Source organism: Salarias fasciatus, assembly GCF_902148845.1.
Source record: "Salarias fasciatus chromosome 7 unlocalized genomic scaffold, fSalaFa1.1 super_scaffold_4, whole genome shotgun sequence".
Classification (NCBI taxonomy): Eukaryota; Metazoa; Chordata; class Actinopteri; order Blenniiformes; family Blenniidae; genus Salarias; species Salarias fasciatus.
The window spans coordinates 6,430,750-6,446,642 of NW_021941229.1; the positions used below are offsets into that span (position 1 = coordinate 6,430,750).

Below are 15,893 nucleotides of genomic sequence, written 5' to 3' on the forward strand. Positions count from 1 at the left end.
AGTGAAGCATAGTTTGGGAGTTTCATTCCTACTTTTTGGTCCATACATCCATCTTTAACCCGTCTTCATGTTTTAGAATACACGGAAGAAGAATAGGCTGCTGATTTCATAAGTGAACTTTCCCACATTTTAACGTGAAAACCTGTCATTTTCTCCTCATTTCCATTCAGAAACCTGCTGCCGTTCAGCTTATTACCTTTCAAAACACTCAAAGTGTGGGCAGAAGGAGTGAGATTGCAGCCTCTGATGGCATATTTAATTTGAGTCAGCTCCTCGTCTTGGGTAAATTCTGATATTTGCTGGAGGAGTCCCATCTTTGAGATGAAAGATTTGTAGTATCATAAAGGTGTCTCAAAAATGGAAAAGAAAGTTTCTCATTGTATTTGAAATCAAATAAAGTTTTGAGGGAAAAATTAATTAATAATCCTGATTTCAGTATTGATGGAGAACACCGGGTGTATCATTTTGCAGCTTTACTGCAGAGTTATGTCAGATATTTCCCTTCCACCTCTGAGGGCTTTGACTCCAGGGACTTTTTCTTTCTTTCTTTTTTTGGGCTCCACCGAAAAAAAAAAAAAACTGGCACAAGTACTAATCTTGTCAATACAGAGTACTAAGTATTAATTAAATGCTTTTATGTCTAATTTAGCCTCTGGGCCTCCTCCAACAGCCTTGAAGGCTCCAGTGTCTCCAGTAGGCTGAAGACAGAGCAAAGCGTCTGTCTTACTTTGTCATTCTCATTATTAATATTTAAGAATCTCTAAATGGCAGACATTGCTCGCCTTCTCTTATCTACCCGTGGCCAACGTCGCTGACAGTTAACATCACGTGAAACTCCCAACAACCCGAATATCTTATAATAACTAACAAAAGTCGCGGGGGGCCAGGTGGGAAAACGCGTCGAACCACAAGGACAGAACTGACTGAGCTGGTTCACACCTCCTTTTCAACTATAACCAGTGGAAACATTTTCAGATATAATAAAACAAATTACATGTGGTGCATTAATATAATAAACTGCTTTCAAATCTGTTAGACATGCCCGATATTTCATATTCCTGAAGGGAAGTGCTTCATGGGCAGTGTGTGTTACGTTGTGAGATTCAATCCTCATATTTTCATGCAAACGTTTAGTACAGGGGTGTCAAACATAAGGCCCGTGTGCCAAAACGGGCCCGTAAGAGGCACACCAAACCAACAAATAAAATGAAAAAATTGCAAAGAACTGATTTTTTTTTTTTTTTAAACAACTTAAACAGACACAACACAATCTTGAGAACTGAGCTGAGAGATCTCGTAGCTGTAAAACTGAGTTCAAGTCTGCAAAATGCAACAATTACAGATGTTTCTTTGGGACATTTCACTGTAATTTATGTCATTAAATTCAGTTTTATGTTCCAGATTGCAGTAATTTTTGCTACTAATTGTTCATATTTGGGAAAAATAAAGACTTTTTTAAAGCATATTCTCTGTGGCACAGCAAAGAAACACTTCAGAGTGTAAACTTAAAGGTTATTTTGGCACGATTTCACCGGCACGCGGCTGAAGGCCCAAAGACTCCTCATAAAGTGTTTCAAATTAACTGTGGGCTTATCTCCTCTCCAGGTTCATTGCAGAGATAATACAGCCAATGTGAAGGTAAAACCAATCCGTCAAACAGCTCATTAGCTCAAACGGCTACATGCTGTCACACACGTGCCAAAGCGTTCATCAACAATTTGCATTTATTACCTGTCTGTTCATGCGTCATTATGCGATCGCCTCATTAGAGCGACGCACACAAATCACCCCGATAACGACACCAATTACTTTATTTATTTGGGGTGGTTAAAGATTACTGTGTTAACGGCAGAAAAAGTATCAACTCAGAAGAAACCGCTTCCGTTCTCCAGACTAAATCTGTTGTGAAGGATGAATTAATAAAGGTTAACAGCTGAGCGAGTGGCCAGGCTTCTCTCAGGATTTTATTAGGGAGGAATTTGAAAAGCCGCGGTCCTCGAGCTTCGTCTTGGCAAACGGTTTTCACTATGAATCAGCGGAGACGGCGCGGAGATAAATTCGTGGAGACAGCAGTCTGTCTGGTGGCCGCCGCTGACAGATTTATCTGAGAGGAAGAGGAAGGTGAGACCTTTATCACATCACTGTAAGAGAAAGAAGAGAGGGTGACAGCCGGGCCTGGTTAATTAAGGCGTATGTATGGAGAGGCGTGGGCGGGACGCGGTTTAGGTGTAAGACGGTGTTCAGATTAGCTCACGTCGCAGTGAGTACAGTGGATTGAAAGCAGTTTTTTTTTTCAGTTTCTCTCTGTTATCTGCTCCCTGCTTTGTCTGATCTTAACTTTCTGACATTAGAAATCCTTGTTAAGACGATTTCTGTTAGAAAATAAATGCAGTTTATATATGCTTAAGGATGCACTGTTCTGTGAAGATATAAAGAGGAGAGAAGACAGTTCATATAAGAATAACTGAATCAGCAGAGGTATTTGGAGCAGCAGTCAGCCTGGTGTTTCGCTAATCAGCTGAACTGCTCGGTGGATCCAGGAGGCTACATGCTCCACATGATCAAAACATGGCCGACGCGGGGCCGAGCCGGCTGTCTGAGGATGCAGAGCTGGTTCGCTTCAACACATCATGTTAAGTTTGAATTAGGACTCATGATGAAGCATCACTTTGAAAAACAATAGTAATTTAAAATGGAATTTTAACAAGTACTCTTACTGGCAAATAGCTAAAGGTCAGTACTGGTCCTTTAAAAAAGTAATCCTTAATATCTCTGTGATCAGGACCACGCAGAACCATCACCCTGAGTCTCACTGAGAAACATCGATCCTTATTCAAACTGCATTAAACATCCTAAACAAAATAAAATAAGAAGCTGAACAGAACCTTCTTTTTTATCATAAGTATCAGTTCATCTTATCTTGTCTCATCTTATGCTGATTTGTGTCCTCATGATGCTTCCCATTGAGCCCTAACTGAGGACTCTGTGCTTTACGGCGCTCCATCAGATCTTCGTCCACAACATTCATTTAATGAAAAACTGGCAGCTGCTGCTGGGAATCCGAAGTTAAGCTAAGTTAAGAAAAATGAATGAGTGAGCGTAACCTCCGAGACGTCTGATAACTGTCGAGACAAGCGTCACAAATCCTAAAAACAACAAGTTATTTGAGAGTCCAATCAGAGGAAACTGGATTTTGTTTCTCCAAAACTTTACTATTTGTGTAATTTCCGAGAAGTGTTCTGCTTTATTGAAATGGATCATATGCTTTAAAATACTGTAGCCTACGTCCAGAGCGAGCGGAGTTCCAGAGGAAAACACAGAAATCCTTCAGTTACCTGTCGCTGTGCAGGACGGCACGACTCAGGGCCGCTGACAGCTTCGCCCTGCAGTCCAGATCAATACAACGATGTTCTCTGAGCACCACACACAGTGTGTGTGTGTGTGTGTGTGTGTGTGTGTAGACGGCGCAGGAAATGGCTTTCCCCTCCTGAACCGACTGCTCTCCCAGCTACACACAGTTCTCCACGGAGCGCAGGTATCGGCTCAGCTGTCGGCGGCGGACGCCCGCTGGAAGAGGAAGACACTCAGAATTAACAGGTCTGAGTTGCATCTGGAGCGAGAACAACTGGAATATGAGTGTGTTTGGAATGTGAAAAAAAAAAAAAAAAAAAAAAATCAGAATTACTCCACCTCGCCACATAGAAACAGGGCCTGAATGTGATGGCGACGACAGAAAACGAGAATAAGAGAAGCAAATGTGAAGCCTGCCCGTGAATAGAGACTCTTAATTGTTTCCTTGGAGACGGGCAGACTCTACCCATGAGTTCAGCCTCCGACAGCCACGCTTTTCTCATTAACGCAGCACCTGACATTGTAAATGGGAGGAGAAAAATGAAAGCGGCGCTCTCCTGTAACTCGTGTTCACCTCCAAACCCGGCCGCGGCTGGATGCGCCAGACAGCCGCCTCTTCATTATCCTTTTTGTAATTCTTTGTGTGTTTGAGGAGCCTGTATGTAACCTTTTCCAAAAGTAAATAGAAGATATGTCCCAGAAATCCCTCCTACAGTCTGACAGAAGAACACCCAGCAGGCCGTAGTGGGTAAAAACGGAGTTTCTTACTGTAATCTGTCATGTACTGCAGGGTCCATGAGGCCCGCTTGACCCGATTCTTCCTTGAAACTGACAGTTCCTCCACAAATGTCTTGTGGGAAATAAAGTGTGGAGTCCTTTTTTACGATCGGCCTGATTTGTCACATTATGAAGACCAAAGTGAGGCTGGAGTAGAAGTAGAGAAGTAGAGACGATACAGACGTATTAAAACCTAAAACAGAGTCAAACAGGAAGTGTATCTTATTTCCTCTGAGTCCTGAAACGACTTCTGACTACATGAAGTCAGAACTTGTAGAGGAGTCTTGTTTGACCAGGTTTTCAGACACCTGTTCGGTTCGATTGCCTTCTGAGATCTAACCCAGCAACTTATTTGAAAGTTCACATTTGAATTGTTTGAGTAAATTCGTTGAGCTTCCAATGTTAGCGTTGTCCCTTCGTGTTTGAGGAACAGCCTCAGCTAAGCTCTGTGATGACTCGTGTTGAGACTGTGGCCGACTGGAAGGAATTATACCTGAACACAATTTGACAGGTACAGCGTCAGCAGGCAGAATCTCATTCAAAATGTTGTCGATTTAAATTCAATTGGATTGAAGCAGTTTGGACACAAAACAAGGTTGATCCAGAACCTGAGAGAAAGACGAAAGATTACATTTCTCATCTGGCCTGAGAATGACTTGGTACTGCTGGGATGGATGGGTAAATGGACGGACGAATGGGCAAATTGATGAATGGATGATGGATGGATGGAGGGACAGATGGATGGATGGATAGATTGGTGGATGGATGGATGGACCATGGATAAACCTTGCTAACCCGAACCTGCTGGCTGGATTTGAACACCCTCTGCCTTGCCTTAACCAAACCAGTTTTGTGTTTATTTTTTCACAATGTCACAAAGTGCTGAACAAGAATAAAGCAACGGTGAACAGTAACTACGAAAACAGAAGAAAAAAAGCAAACAGGCTTCATCAAAAGAGGTGGTCTAAAGTCTGTTTGCAGCTCCAGGAATCAATTCTTCAACAGATCATTTAAATACACGCCAGAAATCTTTCTCCCTGAAATCAACCCGTCATTAATTCCTCTTTACATTCCGCGCCGTTCTCGCTCCATCATTCGAGATAAAACCACTCAAACCCCAGATCCCCGGCGCCGCTCCCTCCGGCCCCGCCGGCTTCCACGTGTCCATGGCAACCTTTCAGTTGAGTATTGATTTTACCATTTGAACACTTTGCAGATCTTGTTATGCCTTATTATTGCCAGAGCGAAATGTCTTTCTCCAGCCACCGGACTGCGATTTCAGCTCCGAGCCGCGCGGGCTCCATTAAGGCCAGGCCTCAGCCTATTTGGACCCCAATGAAACACCCTAATGGTACCATTAGAGCAGGTGGATTAGTCACACACGTGCACCGAGCGCCGCGCTCACGCTGCGAATGCACTCAGATAAAGAAAGAGACGGGGGGGTTGGGGGGAGAAGTGAACTTGGGTTTCCAGAGAAAAGTCGTGTCGCTGAGGTTAGAAGAAATCAAACGAAACAAAAAGACGCTCCTGTGAGGCGAAACCGGTGAACCTGAGAGCGCCGCGTGATTAAGAAAAGGCATTCCTATTAACCGGGGCCGCGGCGATCGAAGCGCCGAGGCAGGGGAAACAAATAGCAGGAAGAATCGAGGAGGAAGAGGAGGAACTTTATTAACAACAGTGGAGATAGAAACATAATTAAATAAATGGAGACAGGTCCGGGGAAGTAATTCGGGAGACGGCAGAGATCCAGAGAGCGGGCTCACCCTCCTCTCTTCCATTTCCTCTCTATTTATAGAGGTTTTCTCCACGCAGGTTTGCGCGTCTGTGAATGAAAATCAAAGGTCAACTGACATCAGATGACTTTGCGGCAGACGTCAGAAGACGATGGCAGTGTTAGCTGAAAGACTGGATGCCACGTTTTTACTGAAGTGAAATTTTTACACTTTGCTTGGTTTGGCTGGCCGGATGGGAGCATCTCGCCGGGCTGGTTTGGGGCCGTGAGCCTTATGTTTGACACCCCCGGTGTGGAGGATGGATGAACTGCCTCAGAACAGCCAGGAACGTTGAACTCCCAGCGTCATAAACCTTTTCCCTGTCACAGTATTCACTTGTTGCAGTAATCCAGGAGCCGGCGGAAACGTCCCGCTGACTTTGTGTTTCAGGGACGTCTGGGAAAATATGGCCTCCCTGAAGCTTTGGAGACTTTCTAGCATCGCGTCGAGAGTATATTTTTCCACAATCTTCCCTTCAAGTCGGAGCTTTTCAGCTCATTAAATGGCTTCATCTAAAGTGAATTTGTGTCTTTGTTCTACACCTCGTACATGAAGCATTTCCTTCTGGTTAATATTGCATGCTGGAGGTTCAGCAGTTTAACTCTGATCTATCGCGCGGCCTTCCTTGGATCATTATTAATGTCGCTCGCATCGAAGATGAAACGTCTTCCACAGGTGGGAGGATATGAAGGCCGGCTGGGAATTCGGCTAAATGACAATCAGAATGTCAGACTTGATCCCTTCCCGACCAGCGCCTTCATTTTCTTTTTCTTTTTTTTTTCCTTCCTCGTCTTCTGCCTCCACTCTTATCAATAGTGCAGCTGGGTCTCCGCTCCCCATCGCCTCCATTTAGAGGCCTCGCTGTGTTTTTTCTTTTTTTTTTTTTTTTTTTTTTTTAACCTGAAATATCACTCCATCTTTCAGGGCCCGGGGGCCGCGTTCCCCCGCGCTGACCTTTCGCTGCCAGTCAATAAAATGAGCCCTCCTTTCATCACCGGGACCGCGCGGGAAAAATTAATGCATCATTTCCTGCTGCACATTTCGCCATAAAAGCCGGCGGTTCTGGGCAACTTAATCACCCGTCCTGCTTTTTATTGGTTTTACAATTTGCATCAAAAAAAAAAAAAAAAGCTGTTTGGTTTAAAAAAAGAAGAAAAAAAAAGGCCCAGCGATTGATTGGTGGAAAAAAAGCGGAGCTGAGAGCTGAAATTCAACAAAAACACGACTGTTTACGAACAGCGGACCTCTAAAGCGCCAAGAGCGATCATGCCAAAACGGCTCAGTCCTGCTAAACAACCCAAAGCGGGGTTATTTATTCTTCCGTGTGTGTGTGTATATCAGCAGGATGTGTGTGTTAGGAGCGGGCGGTGAAAGAGTGTCGACTGTGCGTCACCTGAACGCATCGATACAGCACCAGACAATCCAAATGAGCTTTTTTTTTTAAATGTCATTTCTCATTGGAGCTGTCACAGACTGCTGTAACACTCTGTTCAAGTTGTCTAAATCAGGCCAGAATGGGAAGTTTGTTTGACATTATTTTAGTTCTGCAGACTGATTAATGAGACAACTTAGCTCTGCAGCTAATTGGCCTCAACCACATGTTAATAAACAAAAGAAGAAGAAGAAGGAAAAAGAGCTGGCTCTGAACAGGGATAAAGAGAAAAACATTCTTGAACGACAAATCTGAATTCACTGGATAAACCTGGTCGTCACTCATTCAATCCCATTACCGACCGTACTGAACCCTCTTGACATCCACAGAACTCTTATAAAACAAAATCTAAATCAAAATCCCTACACTGTTTATTTTGCCGCCACTGATGGACAAATAATAATTAAAAAAGACGATGAGCGCTGATTGTCTGAGATCTCGACGATACAGAAAAGTCAAACTGAGAATAAAACCAGTCAGACTGTTGACTGTCGGTAGCATTGTAAGCCATGATAAATCAATGTTAACCACCTTTTAATTACACGCAGAGGCAGCAGACACACTGCAATAGAAGACACCACTGATTATCTGTCAGATTAAAAAATTCAATCAGCAAATTATTCGACTTAATCACATTTATTTCATGTTTTAGAAGTCTGTCATTATGAGCATGTATGGAAACATTCATTACAGTTCAGTGTTTTGCAATATGTTTGCTTAAGAGCAGCATCTCAGCAACATTTTTCAACTGTATTGATATTTGACGAAGCCGGGGTTGTCAAACATAAGGCACGCGGGCCAAAACCAACCTGTGAGAGCCAAGCTGAGGTCAGTTTGTAATAACATCCACGATGCAGCAGCAGCAGGAGGTTTGGGGGACTTCACTGTATTTTACACCACAAGGTTTCATTAGAACTGCCTTTATATTGAGACTGTGGTCATTTTTGTTTGTTGTGTTTGGTTTAACCTTTATTTATTAATACATTAATAACCTTTGTAAAGCATCCATGCTTCTGAGGGCTGAATATTTCAATAAGTGACCCTTGAAGGGTTAAACCGACCTCCATCCATCCAACAATCCCTCCAGCAATATATATTCAGAATCATCAACCGAACCGTTCATCCGTTCAATCAATCACACATCCGTCCACCCATGTAATCATATTTATCGATTATTTTCTTTTCCGAATGAGGAAAAAATCGCATTTGCTGCCTTCATCTTGTGGTTCTGACAGTCAGGTGAAATCTGGGCCTTGGACCAGGCGACGGAGCGGGGGGGTTCCCTCCAGTTCATCACTCTGCAGTCAGCGACTCTCCGTCACCGCACGGCTCCGGCTGACCGTCAGGGCGCTGACCCCTGAAAGCGCCCGCCATTAATCACAGTGAGACGTGGCGCTGGACGGGAGATGGAAAGTGGCTGGAGGTCAGCGGCGGCGGCGGCGGCCGACTCCTCCTGGCTGTTGCCGTTCCTCCTATAAACCGGAGCTCTTGTTTGTATGCAAACAGAGAGCCGCAGCCTTATGGATTTAGCGACGGGGATCCGGCGCCCCTGCAGGAGCGGCGCTGGGCTGCGAGGACATCGGCGCAGCGGCCGCTCTGTGGAGGCATCTATTGCCCGATGCAGCTATTACAGAACCACAGGGCTCCAAATGCATGGAGGAGCGGCGTCCAAACCGTCAGACGGCACCGAATGACAACATAATGCTGCTGCAGCGCCGCAGAAACACCTCCAGGACCACACCGTCTGACTGACAGGGCTCGAAAAGAAAAGTCACAAATGTACTGAACTATAAGTGAGATTAGAGCTCAAGAAACTTTGTGCTTTTCAATATGAAACCTGCAGAGACAGACAAAAGTACTGTTAATTGTGAACTTTCATTAAAAACTGCATTTTGAGCGACATTTTGAGCGTGTCCGGCTGAAATATTTTTTCCGCATGAATCATTTCTGTCAAACTGATTAAAGCTTCTTCGCTAATAAACTCGACAAAACACATTAATAATTCTGTTTAAAATCCGAGCCCGACAGGCCTGCAAACTCTAAAGTATTGAGGGTTAAAGTCAAATTATTGATGTAATGAAAACGTGACCAGAAAGAAAATGCTGATGCATGATGAGTGGGTCCTTTAAAATAAAGTTCAGACAACGTTTCAGAAAAGTTTTGCGTTCACATGGAAACTGAAAACGGTGGAGTTATACGAAGGGCTTCTATTCAGAGCTGTTGTTTGTTTCTGTGAAGAAACTAACGGACCTGAACCTTTCTTTACAGGAGGATCTGCGGCTCAGTGTCAGCTGGAGCTTAACCTCCGTGAAAACACTGAATTCTTTGCAGCATTAAGTCCTGAAGGTTGAACTGAATGCAATAAAGCGGTATTTACACGTGAGCGAGCGGCTTAGCGTTGGGCTGATCTGGAAGCCCTGGAGAAGCAGACGTGACTGAGCCGCTCAAGATAACAAACTGACTTCATTTCTTTGTGCAGCTGGACTATTTTTAAACTGGGACAAAGACTGCTGACTCACTCCACCTCTTTAAATAAACCATGCTTGACTGATTGCAACAATCAATTGAACTGCTATTTCTTTTTTAACTTTTCTATTTTATTTTTCCCATTTACTTTGTAGTATTTGACAAAGAGATCTAGTGCTCTTTAACATGCCTTTCTCGAATGAATGAATGAATGACTCGGTGACCAATACGTGCTGAAGCTCCCCCATCATTTAGAACAACACAAAACCCGATACTTTAGACCAAAAGTGGATTTTCAGAGTGGAGTTCTGATCCATCTCCAGCAGAACAGTGAAGTCAGTACAGTGTTGATGGGATCCTGTATGTCTGAGCTGTTGATCCTCTAGCACCATCTAGTGGAGGAGTAGATGAACTGTTCACACAAGTCACCTGAAGCTTCTTGATCCAGCACAGGTAACGCTGTACACCTCATTTACCACAACTTCAAGTGAAAAGGGAAAACTATCTTTGCCTGTGTAAATGATAACGGCACTCGGAGCCGCTGAAAACAGAACTTTTTGAAAACGCCCTGACTCCATCGCCGTGGAAAATGCATCTTTTTGCAAATGCATGCGAGTGTGTGTACTTGCCATTGTTAAACTTTGCAGCGTATTGCTCTCTGCTTGCATCCATGTGTAGTTTCAGTACAAAAATAACCAACAACGTGACTCATGCATGCTAACTACTTCTGTTTCTGCTGTTTTGTAGTAAATGAGCATTATTTTCAAAACGCTGTCGTGTAAACGTGAAACTTTTCCGAAACCCAAAGGTTAAAATGACGCCTTTTCACTTGAAACTACATGGGGAATCCATATTTGTTCTGCAAGCCAGCCTACATTGTCTTGTTTGCTTGCTACACTTTCAGTTTGCTCCACTTACAGAGTTCAGTGGCACAGTGGTGAAGTGGTTGGTATTGGCACCCTTCGAAGCGGTGAGCGGATCCCGAGTGCTCGCAGCACTTGGGGAAAAGGTCTCAGACATGATGAAGCGTTAATTAGCTGAGGGTGTCTTGCCTTCTCATTTCGCCCCATCTTCCCTTCCTTTAATGACAAAGGAAATTACCCACATGTAAGTAATTTGTGCGATTCCAGTGAAATCGATCAGGCGAAGAACAAAAAAATAAAGCGAGCGGCACTCCGAAGGAAGAGAGCTGTAAAGCTGGAGGTGCTAATGAAAACAGCAGTAAACAAACTTGTAAAAAAAAAATGTTTCAGGAAATTGATCCAAATTAAGTGGTTCATTCATTACAAAAAAAGTGACTTTAAAGTTATTTCTGTCAGACAAGCTGAAGCAACACTTCCGTAAACCAACAGCTGCTTGTTGTTCCACTGTTTCAATATAGCTTTTGTCGTTTGATGGCAGTGTAGTGATGGGTAGGGATTATTTCCTACATCCAGAGGAGGATCAGGAGAACCAGTAATCACACCGTTAAATCAATACATCCAACACATTTCATTTCATAAAGAGCAAGATCGTGGAGTATAATGTGCAAAATGTCCTGTAGGGGTTGACTGATCATATCAATGTGACATCGACTCAAACGGGGGTCGGATCTCCTCTTGACTGATGAGGAAGACGATGACTCCTCACTGGCACTGTCGGGCCGGGTTGCAAAACCATAAACGGCTTCGGATGACGGCTCCGGTTGGGGACAGGGACTCCTTGTCCCCTGTGCTGGACGTGGACGTGTGCAAACGCACGGCTGCTGAGCTCAATATCCAGCGGTCTGAAGCACAGCCTGAGGCGACACGCTCCCGATTTGATGGGAAAAATTTACCGAAGATGAAAAGCTCAGGCAAACAGCTCCTGCCGATTTTCCCAGAGCTGCTGAATGAATTTGCCATCTCGTGGTGCGACGAACCGCACAGGGAGAAGCATCCTGTGGCAGGCAGTTCCGTGCTCGACTGGAGGAGAAGGACATGTCTGTGAGGAGAGACGAGCTCCCCTGCAGGACGGACCAACAGCCCACACAGAAGAGGAGGTGCCGGCCGGCCAGGCCGTTCCCCTGCTCTGGCAGCAATGAAGAGACCTTCACATTATTCATTCTTTTTAACTTTATTTCAATAAAATATTTTCTGTTTCCTGCAATATGTACCAGTTGTTTCGCAAGCTAATGTCTCTAAACTCTACAACAGTAAAATTCACCATGTTTAGGTGGCTTCCACTGCATCAAAGTCACACTGAGTCTCGGCTCCTGGTGCCGGTCTGTCTGGGTCCTCCTCGGGCCGGTGGGTCTTCAGGTGTCGTTTGAGGAAGCTGCTGTAGATGAAGTCCTTCCCACACAGCAGGCAGCGATGCGCTCGCTCTCCGGTGTGGATCCGGCTGTGCATCTTCAGCGAGTACATGTGAGTGAAGCTCTTGCTGCAGACGCTGCAGCTGTACGGCTTCTTCTCGGAGTGAACCAGCTGGTGCGCCCTGAGGTAATCCGGCGAGCTGAACGTCTTCCCGCACTGGTGGCAGGCGTGGGGCTTCTCCCCCGTGTGCACGCTCATGTGGCTCCTCAGCCGGTCGGCGCGCCTGAACTGCTTCCCGCACAGGTGGCAGACGGGCCGCTGGCCGGGCCTCCGCCCCGTGTGGACCCTCCGGTGGTTCTGCAGCGCGCTGGCGTGGCCGCAGCGCTTCCCGCAGGTCTCGCAGACGTACGGCCGCTCGCCGCTGTGCGTCAGCATGTGGTGCTTGAGCGCGCTGCGGTGGCTGCAGCCTTTACCGCACACCCGGCAGGCGAAGCTCTTCGGCGCCTCGCGGCGCTGCTCCGTCTGCATGTGGGTGACGCGGTGCGTGGCCAGCGACGCCGCCGACAGGAACGTCTCGCCGCACACCTCGCACACGAAGTCCCTGACGCCGGCGTGCAGGCTCTCGTGCTCGGACAGGCTCCGCCGGCACTCGAAGGTCGAAGGGCACAGCGAGCAGACGAAGGTCTTGTCCAGCGCGCCGCAGCGGTGCCTCTGCAGCGCCAGCGACCCCGGGAACCTCACCTCGCACAGCGAGCAGGTGGCGGTGCCGGCTCGCTGCAGGGAGCACCGGCGCGCGTGTCTCTGGAACGTCGACTTGTAGGCGAACTCCGTCCCGCAGTCGGGACACCGGTGCAGCATCTCGCCGGTGTGCTTCCTCATGTGAGCGCGGAGCCCCCGCAGGACGGAGAAGCGCTTCCCACACTCCGAGCAGTGGTGAGGCTTGGAGTGCGACAGGTGGTGTCTCTCCATCAGACACTTCAGGGGGAAGGTCTTCTCGCAGGACGGACACTTGATCGGCTTCTTCTTGGTCGCTGTCGTGGCTGAAGGGGGCGGAGCCTCCCGGAGGAGCTTGACCTCGCCGACACCGGAGGGCGTTTCGGGGAAAGGGAGTCCGGGTTCAGAGCGACGCTCCTCATGTGAGACGCCATCGGCTGAAATATAAACATTTGGAAATAAATGTTCAGGGGAAAAAAACAAAGGTTTAGCACATATCAGGAAGAAAAACCAGAAAGTCTGGCAGGAAAAGTGATTCGTTGCAGCTTGTTGAAATGGAGTTCACAGGGTTTCACATCATTCTGACAAACAAGCAGAAAAGGGTTTACCTTCTGTAAACGTCAGCAACCCTCCACCGCCTAATAGACTCGTCTATTTTGAAGACATTAGGGACAGGGAACAATCTTTTAAATGGAGTTTTCTCCTGTTGTGTTTTAAAATAACAGTCTCCTGCTTCTGAGTCTGCTGCTGATTTTTTGTTCCTCCACTCATTTGAAATTATTGACAAAAGAAGCACAAACTCAAATTCACTGAGAGCTGCTTTCCTTTTCTCCTGATTTAATGTGGATTCTGATTCTTCTGATTACCTCCGCAGAACATTTGATCGCTCTCCTGTTTTTTTTCCTCTCAACAGTCCTTCCAGGACTTCATTCCTCCTGTGATGACTGCTTCCATTAGTGGATTTTATCACTTTACAAGAAAAAAATAACACTGTTACACAAAAAAAGACAGAAAATCTCCTCAGTGGTGACTTTACGTACTTTCTTCCTGTGGTTTCAATATTGGTGCTCCCAGGTGTGTGCGCGCTGCTGGAGCATCTTCATCTTCAGCCTCACACACAAACACTTTGAACATCAGTGAGATTTTCTCCACTGTGTTTCTGCTCCATTCCTCCAGGAAGGATTCAAACTGCTTCTGGAGGTGAAAGGCACACTGGAGTCACGCTGTCAGACCACAACACACTTCACAGAATCTGATAACTGGAAGCAAAGTGACGCTTTTTAAAGTTATAATCTCAGGAAAAGTCATAGAAATTACAATGTCCACTCCCCATTCAAACAACGTACAAAATAGTGAAACAAAAGTTAATCCACAAGTAGACGTAAAAAAAAAAATCTGCACGGCTCCCTGAACTGCAATCTGGTACGAAGAGATTTGAAGCAAAATTGCCTGGACTGAAATATGTCAAACACACTCGCAATGAGAGTTTAAAATATCTTAGACTATCAATGCATTTCAAGGCATTTTTAAGTCAACGTACTGAAACCACAATGTTGAATTATAAACCTGTGAACCTCATTCCACTTCCTTCTTTTTACCTGCCAAGCTTTATTTCATCTATAAGCTTTCACAATTCAAAGACAATCACTTCAAAATCAACCAAATTTCAGCTCCTACAGGCAATAATGACTATATTTCAACAAAAATACTACACTAGCTCATATTCGAGTAGATTAGGTACAACTATGTCTGTGTCCAGTCCACAGTGATAGTTCATAATATGTTTTGTAAATAAACACAAAAGTGAATGAAATTTAAACATTTTAAGAAGCAAGTTGTGGCTTTCTGCACTGAAAAATGTGGAGAATGTTGCTGTTGCTCTTATTTATAGTGTATTTATGCTATTGTCTGACTTTTTTTGAAAGTATTTAAGTCAAATAAGGCTCGATATGGCCCCAGAACTTAAAATCGGTAAGACATAAAAATGTCTTTTTCCCACTTGCAGGTTGGAACTTTGTCACCTCTTATTTGCCCATACCTGGAATGTTACAATGTAATTTCATTAAAAAAAAATCCAGACATGATTAGACACATTTACTTCTATAATTATTTTTATTATAACTATCGATATTATGTTACTGTTATTAATTTCAGTTCGACCACATTTTTCTAATATTATGACAGTTATAATAATTTTCAAAATGTATTAGGGCCTAGGGTTATTGTCTGTAAAGGCATAAAGTAAATAAAACTTAATAATAAAATTATTCACTTATTCACCTATTTTCATTGTAAGATTCGTTCTGGCGTCTTCACATCAACCACCGCATGGCTTTATGGGTAATGTAGTTTTACCTTGAGTAGCGGCTAACTTTCTTGAAGCTGCTAGTTAAGCCGTTTCACCAACACCTAACAAGATTCAACACCATATTTAACCCCCCACGTGTCGGTTCTATTATCCGGTGCTTGTTACCTTGATGTGCGCGTTGATACTGCGACATAAAGCGGCTTTTGCCCCCTGTTTCTCCTCGTCTTCGTTAGCCGCGTTAGCCGAGCGCTGCTCCAGAAGTCTGCCTAGCTCCGCCACCGCCGCTCCCACCAAGGTCCTCACCGCTGCGCACATCTGGCTCTCCAGTGCCTCCAGACTGGACATGTCGGTGAGTCAATCAGCCTCATAAAAGTCATGGAAATGACTCCTGGTGACCTGAACAAGTTCCGTTACGCGGTTGTTGATGCTGTATGAGTTGACGCTTCTTCTTCTTCTTCTTCTTTTTGGGTTTAACGGCGGATGCGGACTGACTAGCGCACTACCGCCACCCTCCAAATTAATAGTGAACGATTGCCATTACAGCTTACATCTTTTGAAAAGGGGTGCAGCATACAAGCTTAAAAAAAAAAAATAAAAAAATAAAAAAAATTAGAGTTGACGCTTCTTCTTGGATAGAAAGATAAAAATTACATTTCACATGTCTGCCCCCTAGAGGATGTTTGATGGTACAACATGTTTTACTCAGACAACGCAAACACCAGGGTGAGGTTACAATGCAGTCCTGAAAACAGAAATTAAATAAAAGGCAGTCAAGACATCAGTGGTGTTGCTGTTAAGCA

The 15,893-nt window shown here is 44.9% G+C and overlaps 1 protein-coding gene across 2 annotated transcripts; it reads right to left on the reverse strand.

The window, feature by feature from the left end:
• Positions 1–11,890: 11,890 nt before the first annotated feature.
• Positions 11,891–15,665, reverse strand: LOC115382810 (zinc finger protein 883-like). Of its 2 annotated transcripts, none has more exons than XM_030084720.1 (3): positions 15,259–15,665; positions 13,826–13,976; positions 11,891–13,222 (listed from the first exon to the last, which is right to left on the reverse strand). In XM_030084720.1, the coding sequence occupies exons 1-3, from the start codon at positions 15,436–15,438 to the stop codon at positions 11,988–11,990; spliced, it is 1,566 nt and encodes a 521-aa protein (XP_029940580.1). In that variant the 5' UTR covers positions 15,439–15,665; the 3' UTR covers positions 11,891–11,987. The 2 variants fall into 2 exon arrangements, with proteins under 2 accessions (XP_029940580.1, XP_029940579.1); XM_030084719.1 differs by having other exon boundaries at positions 13,826–13,979.
• Between the last annotated feature and the right edge of the window lie 228 nt (positions 15,666–15,893).